General features: G+C 34.7%; 1 protein-coding gene across 5 annotated transcripts; it reads right to left on the reverse strand.

Annotated features, from left to right (window-relative positions):
• Positions 1 to 178: 178 nt before the first annotated feature.
• Positions 179 to 10,721, reverse strand: LOC144563831 (rab GTPase-activating protein 22-like). Of its 5 annotated transcripts, XR_013514489.1 has the most exons (13): positions 10,540 to 10,721; positions 9,294 to 9,511; positions 8,554 to 8,652; positions 7,912 to 8,015; positions 6,664 to 7,259; positions 6,037 to 6,159; positions 5,457 to 5,545; positions 4,401 to 4,601; positions 4,011 to 4,095; positions 3,442 to 3,834; positions 2,802 to 2,885; positions 978 to 1,161; positions 179 to 462 (listed from the first exon to the last, which is right to left on the reverse strand). XR_013514489.1 is itself a non-coding variant. In XM_078313303.1 (12 exons), exons 2-12 carry the CDS (start codon positions 9,417 to 9,419, stop codon positions 1,158 to 1,160), a joined length of 1,893 nt encoding a protein of 630 aa, XP_078169429.1. In that variant the 5' UTR covers positions 9,420 to 9,511; positions 10,540 to 10,721; the 3' UTR covers positions 978 to 1,157. The 5 variants fall into 5 exon arrangements, 3 of the variants coding, with proteins under 3 accessions (XP_078169429.1, XP_078169432.1, XP_078169431.1); XR_013514488.1 differs by lacking the exon at positions 4,011 to 4,095; XM_078313303.1 differs by lacking the exons at positions 179 to 462; positions 4,011 to 4,095 and adding an exon at positions 1,275 to 1,348.
• Positions 10,722 to 11,807: the final 1,086 nt, after the last annotated feature.

The following is an 11,807-nucleotide window of genomic DNA, read 5'->3' on the forward strand; positions in this document are numbered from 1 at the left end:
CTCTATGAACCCCTATATCTAAATAGGCACCGAATTCCAATTGGTAGGCTGGAAGTTAATGGGCGCTAATTGTACTCAGTCAAGTACCTGGGAGGATACAGACTTGCATTACTTGGCATAACAACAACAAAAAAAAGAAAAAGAAACAGAAACAGAAACAGAAAAAGAAAAAGAAAAGAAGAAGAGAAGAGACTAATGAAAAGCTGAGCAATTTTATGCAGGAATAGGAGAGAAATATAAATAATCCATTTTAACAACAGTGTAGCTACAACTAAATTGTATCTTGTCTTGTCGTTTTCTCCCTTTCAGAAGTTACCTTCATATCAGAAGAAACACGAAACACCAAGTTCAGTTGCCACAGAAAATATAATCTGAATCACTCAATACCTCTTAGTTTCTTAGTCACCACTGGACTAGTTCCGAAGTATATGGCCTCATCCTAAAGATTTATTTACATCTTTTCTGAATAGAGGAAAAACAAAAATTGAACAGTTAAAATCAGTATTAAAAAAGTTGGAAGCAAGTTGCAAAAGTATCACAAAAACTACAAAGGTTAAAATAACTACTAAAATGAAGAATAATCACTCAAGACTACAATAGTAACAGGTTGAATGCAGCATACATCCTTACTCTAGTGAAATTACTCGATGCCTGACTCTGAAATTTCCTCACCCATACCGTTTGGTGATTCTTTATGTACTACATAACAGCACATAGACCATTTGAGGCTTTGACTGCCTTTTTACCAGGTACTTGATATTAGAGACTTAACTTAAGACCCACCCATTTGTAAATAAAATAACATGGGAAATTCAAATGTAAAAGGTGAGAATAAATAAACTGATATCATACTGAACAGCTAGTACATACACAAACTCTATGCATACAAGACCTGAAGATCATGATATCTTACACCAGAACCTAACAAAGGGGCAGAAAATTGTTCCCAATGTTTCTAATACTACAACAAAACGTACCTTAAACAGCTGTACTAGAGAAACTCTGCAGAACCCTGGATCCAAGGGAAGCATTCTTCAACTTCCAGTGAAATTCTAAAACCTAAGAAATTCAGTGCTAAATTTATTGTGTAGATATTATTCACATCAGCTTCTGCCCTTGACATTGGTCTGAGTTGCTTCCTATACTGGTTTGCTTCATTAACTGAAAGAATAAAAAAAATATATGAGAAGAACAAAAGAGACGTAAAAATGCATTTCCCATCTAATGGATATAATGTAATGAAATATTTAATGGCATTATACAACAGCTCGTACATTGTTGTAATGGCCTTATTTCTTTTTGTTAATTCCTGTGATACCAGATGCGGCTCTCGCCTGACTGTAAATATCTGATATGTATATACGAGTTTTGAGTACACATAATTAAATAAATTATTCTGACAATCGGGTTCAGTCAAAGATACACCATTGTTTGAATATCTGCACACAAACCACAAGATAGTTGTGGCCATATGCAAACCAGTGGGGAGTGCTTTCCTATACTGCCACCTTACTTTTTATATGGATGGGAGATTCCCAGATTAATTTCTTCCCACCTGTGGGGCTAAAAAGTGTCATGTAATGAACCGGAACCAAGTTTCCAACTCTCCAATCTCTATGCTTTGATTATAAAAATAGAAATTATACTCTGGTGCAAAAAAAGAAAACAAAAAGATCTGTGCTGATGCTAAAAAGATAGAATTACGTGCATTTTGCTTATGCCCTAAACTTTCTAAATATTCTATAATACTGAAAATATTTTATTTATTCCCCAAGCTTTAACATTTAATTATTTATGACCACAGGTGCAAGCTAAACATTAACTATTTGGTTCTATAATTATTCAAGTTTTAACATTTACTTAGTCAAAGTTTAATTAGGGACAAACCCTAGCATTCATTTTTTTAAAATAAAACCAAGTATTATGCATAAAAAATAAGCAAAGTACATATATATAATATATCATATCCTTGGATTTTGTAAAATGCTAAATTGCCCTATATGCATTGTATCTGATATGATACTCGTATCCGTATCCTTGCAACTTAATAAGTTCTAATAGAAACAGATAGCTAGTAAGCTACTAATGAGTTTGGCTAATATAACATCAGTGTCATTTTAGCCTATATAACACCAACTCTAAAACCTATCAAATCGACTTCGAACGACTAATCCAAACCATTCAAACCGATTTACATTATCAGTGATGCGTTTACATACAATTTTTTTATATTTTCGAGTTATTTTAGTATCAACTCAAGCGGTAAAAATAGTGAAAAATGAATGTATTAAAATTAACTTAAAACTCACACATTTGACCACTTGACTTAATACTAAATAAATTCGAAAAGTTATAAATTTTGCATGTAAACGCACAACTAATGAAGTAGATCGGTTTGAACAGTTTGGATTCACCATTTGAAGTCGATTTGATAGGTTTTAGAGTTGGTGTTATATAGATTGAAATGACACTGATGTTATACTAACCAAACTCGCTACTAATTTAAAATTTAAAAGAAGGGAATACAAAAACAGGTACCAGGAGCCACGGGCCACAATTGTAACCATTTTAACACTGATGTGGCTGGTACCAAATAGTTAAGGTTCCAGTACCATCCAGTGCACAAAAGTAAGTAATTTGATCCTTGAAAAGTACCTTAATGTCCACAGTTGGACAATTCACATCAAAACATGCTTCACATTTTGGAAGGCATACAAATTTGCTAGGTCCGCAGAGTTTTCAAAAGAACTGCTAATATAATAAAGGTTCAACAACAACAAAAAAAAAGTAATTGCAATTACCTTGTATAAATATTTCTTCCTAATCTTAATTGCCATGTTTATGCATCTTTTTACATTTATCTTCAGCACATTATCATTAAACATCTGCGCAAGAAAATGGCAATCGATCATTTCAACCATATTAGTTTGATAACTATTAAATGACAGCCCATAATTTATGAAATAGGATTAGGATAGATAACCATTCATGGCAAGACAGATAAATAACGACAATGTTTGGTGCATATATGTAAAAATAAATGTTCCATTTGGCAAATGCAAATCTCCAAATTAGAGCTCCAGAAAGGTTACAAAGTTAAACCAATTGGAACCATTATTTCTGCCTATTAATATATTTGTTATATCATCACAATTTAGTCCAATTACACAATTGAGAATTGTGGTTACTTGCATTCGACAATAGAAAGCTAGATCAAGGCACAAGTACCATGTAAGTTTTAACATGAAAATCATCAAATTAATTGAAGGCTTGAATTGCTTAATTTGGGGCTTAGCTACAAAAAGATGGAACTCACCCTACTCCAATCACGGATGTTACAGGGCCAAATTGCTTTTCCTGGTTGAAATAAAATATATTTTGAAGTTCCAAATATTTCAGGCGAAAACAGACAAAAATAACAACTAATACAGAAACACCTGCCTTAATAACATCATCAATGGATTTAGTCTCTCTCATGATCTTGTGCCGGTTGGTAATCAAAATAGCTGCAACACAAAACACAGCCAGCTCATCATCTCCAGCCTTACCCGTTGGACCCACTTCATGCTCATACTTTGAGATCCAGAAATTTCTAGTAGCCCTAGATAGCCCGCAAAGAGGATTCTTCGCACCATTAGTCATGATGCCACTTATAGTCATAGATCTGGAGTTTTCTCCATTTTTGTTAAGGGACATTCTCTTGTGCTTTGGTTTTCTAATAATTGTATCTGATGGGATCATATTGGGGGTAGAGAGGTCAATTGTTAATGCTTCTAGGCAATTTTGGTCTAATTCGCGGACAAATTCTTCATCAAAATCTGCAGCCCACATCATCTGAAATATAGGGAAATGATAAATTTATGATCAGCATCACACTACATCCACAAGTTGGTGTTATACTGGAAGGGTACCAATCATCCTCTATATCATAGAACCAACACAGAACAGATTCTTAAACAGGTCTTATTTTCCAGTGTAGAAAGATGCCAGAATGGAATCCCGTATCATACCAGATGAGGTGTTTTGTATTATAGTCCTGGTTAAGTTAGAACTGGTTACATCAACCTCAATGACACTCCTGAACCCAAACTGAACCTAAAACAATGTAAAAATATATTAGAAATCAACTAGCCCAAAATGCCTACTAGCTTGTAATTAAGACTTAACCAAAAGTTCAACCTAGTAGCAGCCATGATTTATTAAGAGGGTTAGGTTGTGAAGACAAACAGACAGGGGTAAGTCATTCTTTTTAGTTCCCAAATTCCAATATCTTTCACAAACAACAAAACATTATTGACCAGATTTCAAAGCCAATAACGAATCCAAACCAACAAGTAACTTTCAACGAAAAGATGTACATTGTTGAACAAGAAAAAGTACAGAATACTAAAATTCAAAACCTCCCACATGCAGAGGGCCTCATCAAAGGATAACTCCCGGCGAAATTGCACCAACAACATGCGAAATGCAAAATGGAGGCTCTCAGCACCAATCACCGACAAATGCTCAAATAACTCGACATCAGTCAATTCAGTTATTTTCCACAGTGCTTGCAACTGTCTCATCACACCAGTGGGCCCTTCCATCTGAAAATTTTCCCTCTGTAAAAGAAATGTGAATAAGCCAGTCTAATTTGATGCAACTAGGAGAGACAACAGGTCATGCCAAGTCGGTTCACTTTTAAAAAGCTAATAAAACTAATCTGATTTAAGCCCTCAATTTCATGAAAATGAATTAGAAAAAAAATTCAAAACTACAGTTACTTGATAGATTGGCTTTACTCATAGCACAAACTCAACATACTTCACAAACAGAACTGGCTTAACCAAGCACATACTCGGGTTACTTCACAAACAGAACTGGTCTGACCAGAAACTGAATAACAGAAAACCAGTTACCCTTACCTGAAATGACCAGACCAAATGAAACAAGACACAGAATGACTGGGCAGGAAAATAGCCTTAATGACAAGATTTTTTTTTGTATGTGGCATCTAATCAGGGGCGAATCCACATTCAATGAATGGGGGGTCAATTGACCCCCATTCATTTTCAATTTTTTAGTATTTATACCCTATTTTTAATATAGTTTAAACTAAAATATTATGGATAGTGTGAAATTGACCCCCATTCGTAGTGGAAAAATTTTATATGCTTGACCCCCTATTCACGTTTGACCCCATTATCTGAAAGTCTAGCTCCGCCCCTGCATCTAGTTACCTCACCTAAACCAGACATGACCTGAACCAATTACTTGTTATGTGACATCTAGTTGCAAGTAGTTGTTGAGGAGAGGAATTTGCAGAATGCAATAAAAAAATGTGTAAATTAAAATTATAGTAAAGCTACCGATCTTTGCTAAAACCATATCTCAAATTATCACATTTTAAAAAATACTCCATTTATCCGATACAGGATTTGACCAAGTAAATCAATTATCAAAACGAGTAGACATACCAATCTTCGCAATAGCATCTCGAAGCACCAAAATGCATCGGCATTATCTTCGAATAGAACAACAAAAGGGGAAAGCAAATCACTCATACCTACAGAAAATTAGCTTGACATTGTTAAGAAGCTAATTTGTATACATAAAAAATATTAATTCTATAGGAGTTTCTAAACCTTGTTTACGAAGCACAGCTCAAGTAACCCTTCATTTGCATTTGTATGTGTTTTGCTGATCAATTTAGCACATTTACCAAACTTGTTTCTTTTTCTTTTTTTTATATATTATTTCGAATGTATATTGTGCAATGTAAATTACAACTATGTATTCAAGGTAAATTATATCTTATCAATAACAGACAGAATGCAGACTCTAAAGAAAAGTGATTTGTTTACGCCAATTACCAATTTAGATACCCAAAAGAATGATAAATAGCATAAATTCCAAAAGAAAGACTCCAACAGTATTTATGTGAATAGTAAGAGAAGACCAAGACACACAATATAAGTTTTACACATTTACATCCAAATTATCCAAATTCTTATTTTTCCCTTTTAAATGTCACAAGTTACTAGCTTTATAACTTACCCTGACAGTATCCAGTCGAAGGATCAACCCATGCATATACTGCTAGAATATCTGACATGCGGGCCATATTTCTTGAATCTTCATAAAACTGAAGATGGTTGTCTGTTCTTACCACATCGACAACTACAGAAGTATTATTCACAAAAAGATTAAAAAAAAATCTTAATAGGAAGGAAGTTCTTAACAGAAAAAACTACAATACAAATCAATGCACGGATTTAAGTGGTGCAATGACATAAATAGGAGAGAAAATAACTAAAAGTTCGAACCTTGAAATATCTCATGGTGTCACTACTATACCATACGCTTCAAGAATATCTGTGTAGCTTTATTTGTTTTTCTACTTTCTCATTTTTCTGTACTTGTGCCATTTTTCTCGGGCCATATACAACTGAGTTTAGGAGAATATACAAATAGTTTAAGAGCAAGAAATAAACAGAAAATCAGCCACTAGGTTCATCTCTATCATTATCTTGTTTATCATTTGAAGTTTTGATTCACTGGAGTTTAATATGAACATAACCTCCTTTGTTTCTTCCCAAGGAGTTACCAGACATTTCAACATTCTAGACCAAAAATAAAATCATTAAGCAAAATATAATTATAAATACTCTGAAAGCAACAAACCTATTCGATGAAGAGTCCACAACCATTCAGAAACCCGATCACCATCTGAACCAAAGCCATTCGATACAGGTCCCCCAAACACATCCCCATCTCTCCCAGTATTATACTCAGGTGCAACTTTATTAATCCATGTCTCACTCTCTCTCTTCCTATCTGCCTCCATAACAAGGTCTATATTATCATTAATCTCAAAACTATGCATGTTTTCTTCATTGCCTTCGTGGTTGTCCCAAAATAAATTTGCCACTGGTAGAGAGTCAAAGCCATACGAATCCTCGGCATCATATCTTGGCTCATCATATTTTGGCTCATCATATCTTGGCTCAGTATCATATCTGGGGAAATCAGAGGAATTTCCATAGCTTTTTCTCTTGTGTGCTCGTGAGGTAGCGGTGTAAGAATTATTGTTGTAACTGGTACTGGTGCGGTAAGAGGATCTAGTAGGGTTAGTGGATGCTGGTTCAGGGCTTGGGGAGTGTTCCTTGGAGGTGGTACGCATGTCCATAACTCGTGAGCCCACCACATAGGCCAGTTCACCGGTACCGATACTTGAGTGGATAGCTTGACATTGCTTGACTAGCATTTGATAGCGTTCCCTGTTTTATTTTCTATCACAAGTTAAACCAGACGTATGTGCTTAGAGGAAGCAAGTAATGAAACAACAGTAAAAAAAATCATACAAAACTATTAATGATTATACTTATAAAATGGCTGAAAAAAAATATGAACTCCAACAGTCACAGTAAGGGTTAATTTTTATTTTTATTTTTTATATTTACTTCATTTAGAGTTTTTCTTCAACTATGAAAGTCCAAGCTTCAGGTTTTCTTTAACTGCAAAGCAACTAGTTTTTCAATACTTCTTCCAGCTTTCTTGATATGTGAAGTGCTTTATATACATGGAAACTGGAATCTAAAATACCCTTCAGTCAAGACAAATCATTGGAAAATATTGTGTCCATTAATGACAAACCATTAAAACAAAGGTAAGGTAAAGAATAAAATGAATAAATAAATTGCCTCTGGCTCCTAAATTTACTGAATCCAAATACCTAATCACTTCATAACCAGTTCATTCAAACTTGGGAATTCACTTCAAAATAATTTGCTTGGTTGAATACTGTTTCTAAGTAAGGTTGCATAAACACAAGACTTATTGGAAATAACCTGAGTAGTCTCCAAAGAATGACCTATAGTTTATTTGCAAAATATCTGAAAAATAGTAAACAAATGGTAAAAGAATTGAAACCTTCTAGCCATCCTTAGTCGGCTCCTATACTCGGACGTGCTATTCAATGCATAGCAACCAAGAAGAAATTCCCATACCTCTCCCCTTATAGATGGATCAACTCCCTATATATACAACACAATGCTTATTCTAAATCAATTTAAACAGCTTTTACACCAAAGTTTACATAATACTGGTACACCGTCAGTAGGTTCATCTCTTAATTTGTGTTATCTGAAGGGGTAATGTTGTATAATCTCCAGCAATCTTTAAGCTATGTTGGCTTACAGCTAAAAAAGAAACATACCATAACTTTGGTTTCTCTTTACAGAAAAGGCCAACCATAAAAGAGTGCGTTTGCAGGAGTGAACTGAAAAAAGTTGATTTACTTGTAGGCTTATTTATAGAAATTCAAATTTAATGAACCTAGCCTAAGCTTCATCTATGGTTTCAAGGAATGTGTAGTACACTTATAAGCAACCTATGATTCTGTACCAGTGTGGACCTGACCCAGGTTTGAACTGGATGAAACTGACACTGTTATGCAAGGAATTGTGGCTTTGATTCCATGCAAAACTTGAATCAAACAGTTTTAAAGTATAAGAAGAAAGAAAAGAAAACATACATAAGAGGAAAAAAAGACAGAAAGAAAAGAAAACATACACCTAAGATAATTAACTTGAGTGCCTTCTGGAAACCTATAGCCTTGCCATTGCTGTCAAAGGTTGTCTGCCACTTCTCTGGCTTTAGCACTTTGTGTCCCTATGTAATCCAAAAGAAAAAGAAGTAATGTTATTGACATGACATTTGAGCTGAGAGATGGGATATGATGTATCCCCAAAGCAAACAATGACAGGCTGCAAGTAGATTTCAGTACACCTTTAAGCCTGGTATACTTTCTAATTTAGTTATCAGTCACTACACCAATAACAAGTATAACAATTTAGTTCGACATCATTTAAGAGTCATGATTACCTTGCAATTCCTCTTATGAAGCAGAATAGAGAGTTCACATACAGGCACATAAAAGTCGAATATCACAGATACCCACCAGCCTTTTTTTTTCTCTTATCATTATAACAATTCTACTGAAAACAAATGAGAAATACTAACACATCCTTATCACTACAAAAGTTGGGACATATAGTCCATACCTTTCCCTTTACTTGAACGATGTATAAAAGTAAACCCCCCCCCACCCCACCAACCTCCCCGACTTTAAATCAGTCAATGAAAGAGAGCTAAGCTGGAACTTTCAACGATATATGGATGAAGGGTACACATGATATGTTCCACATTTTAGAAGGGACACAAAATCTTAGTTTTTTCTTGAAAGGGCAATTGTGATATTTGATGTTTCTGTAGGGTCAGACAAATGCATAATTCAAACTAGAAAGAACTACCTTGGAAGGAGAGTGATGGAGACACGGGTCACGCATGTCACGGACAATAGCACTGACACGATGCAAATTAACCATGCTTCCCCTCCCACACATCCACCTTGCATATTCCCCTTCATCTTCTGACATCTCTCGCTCCAGACCAGTTCCCCTTCGCACCCTTTTTTCCCTCTTTATTATAGTTACCAGCTAAGCATCAGGCATAGTGCAGAAATGAAAGTCTGGATGAAAATATGTTTCAGTAGAACTATTAACCAGAGGAATCTTAAAAAGCGTTTCACAGATCAATTCCATGTAAACTTCAAAAATCAGGATCGAAACTTCATAAACTTATAGCCTCATACATCTTTGGCATCAAATTACTTGACAGATCAAAAGACTTCATGACTTACGTAATTGCCTACTACAAAAGCAAAATTACTTGACAGATCAGCATGTGCTTTTTTGTGTACTCCCAGAAAAATAAACGGAGCGATGTGAATGAAAAACATCGAGTTGAATGGTTCTGTTGTGAGGGAGGTGGGGTGGAATCAAAGTTGAATAACCAATTTCAAACATGATATATTGTTAGGAGGGATTGGATTGAAATTTACCAAAAATTAAGACGAGCTAAAAATAACAACCTTCTTTTGGAAAAAAAAGAGAGTACTATTTAGTGACGCTAGAGTTTCATATGGATATATAAACTAGAGACAAATCTAACCTATAGCCAAAAAAGGGAAAAGTTCCAAGAAAAGTAATCATCAGAATCCAGAAAGGATCTCTACAAGAGAACAGCAAACCCCTTGAAAAAAAAATGAGAGAGAATCTACAGAAATCAATATCATGTCAAGTTCTTTGCTTTATGCTTGTCTACCATGATTTGAGTGCCTGCGTGAAGCAATAGTTCTTAATATAACTATATAATATATGAGATTTTAAGGTGGACCATAGTTTACAGAAAAGGAGAAACGAATAGTTCAATCTGTGCTGGCCATTTACAATATCTCCTTCAAATTATGACAACGAATGCTCAACTAATTCTATCATTCTAGTTCCAACCACGCCAAGGACTTTCAATAAAAAGGAAATTAAATCAAACATAAACATCCTAATTAAAATGAAAGAGACATGATGCCCAAGCGACGCGAAAAGGGAGAAAATTGTCAAAGAACATTAACCAAATCTGATCTCGTACTTACAGAGTCTGTAGAGACGGAGAAAACAAGTATAAAATTGAATTAAATGCAGCTAGAGAAATGGTAATTACCGAATAAGCAGAGACTAATCAGAGATCGCGAGGAAACAGAGAGAGAAAGATCGCGCCATGGCGAAACGAGTTGAGGTCTGGGGTTTCGCTTCGGGGCTGGGCTATCTCTCTCAGCTGTCAGCGACTGGGTGTGTGAATTTACTCGGATTCTCTTCTCTGTTTCTTGTTATTTACTTCTCTCCATTGCATCATCCCCTGCAGTTACAGCTTTAAATAACAGAACATTTGTAACTTCCTGCAGCGCACGGACAATCTAATCAAAACAGGGTCCATGCACTGCGTGATGCTAAAATTACTGTGTTAATATCTTTACCCAAAATTCACGATGATAAAACTAACGAAATGAAATGGAAGCGCGTCCAATGCCATGTAGCATTTTTGCATAGTAACGTGCTTTCCTCAATAAATTGTTACTGTTCTGTTGTTTAATAAAATCAGGTACAAAATTTTGTAATACTATTTTTATATTTCTATCGATGATCCTGCTATCTTTATGGCATATATTACCATGAAATTATTAAAACAAGCTGTTATGGGGTCAATTTCTTAACTCACTGCATTATGATACCCAATTCGAGAACAAAGTTGGAACTACAATAAAGTTTGAGTGAGTCTATGGTACTATGCATATTACGATTTGTTACCGTGCTACGGCTCTATATTTGAGTTTTCAAATCCTAACGGTCGATCCGAACCGTTCATCTTGTTCTCCATATTAATATTTGTTTGGAGATCAAATTTTATATTTTTTGAAATTTTTTTACTATTTTTTTAGATTTATTGAAAATCACTGTTTTTGGATGGTCCAGAATTTTCAGATCAAGTGATTTTCTAAATATCTAAAAAAATAGTAAATTTTTTTCAAAAAATGTAAAATTTGATCTCCAAACACATATTAATATGGAGAACAAGATGAACGGTTCGGATCGACCGTTAGAATTTAAAAACTCGAATGTAGAGCCGTAGCACGATAACAACCCGTGATATGCATAGTGCCATAGACTCACTCATAAAGTTTTGTATTAAAATATGGATGAGCTCTTATAAAAGTAGCTGTATTTAAGATATTTTATTTATTGTTTAAGCTTTGAAGAACACATAAGAAATTTTAATTATTGCCAGGCTAATTCCTTGCTTGAGCCCACATAACTGCCCCCACATTTCACATTTGGGTCCTTTAGGAAAATATTATTTATGGCTAACTTTATCATTAGAATTGCATCGTTATTCAAATATTAAGAGAGATGATTTGGAGCCTCCGTACTTCC

Source organism: Carex rostrata, chromosome 13 (assembly GCF_964058835.1).
Source record: "Carex rostrata chromosome 13, lpCarRost1.2, whole genome shotgun sequence".
Classification (NCBI taxonomy): domain Eukaryota; kingdom Viridiplantae; phylum Streptophyta; class Magnoliopsida; order Poales; family Cyperaceae; genus Carex; species Carex rostrata.

Bases quoted from the DNA above. Each gene is read 5' to 3' on its own strand.
- LOC144563831 (XM_078313303.1), bottom strand. From the start codon at position 9,419: ATGTCAGAAGATGAAGGGGAATATGCAAGGTGGATGTGTGGGAGGGGA. The intron at 4,602-5,456 runs GTATGTCTACTC...TTTCTTTTACAG, and splicing joins AGATGCTATTGCGAAGATTG to AGGGAAAATTTTCAGATGGA. The intron at 3,835-4,400 runs GTTTTGAATTTT...CCTATATTTCAG, and splicing joins AGGCCCTCTGCATGTGGGAG to ATGATGTGGGCTGCAGATTT.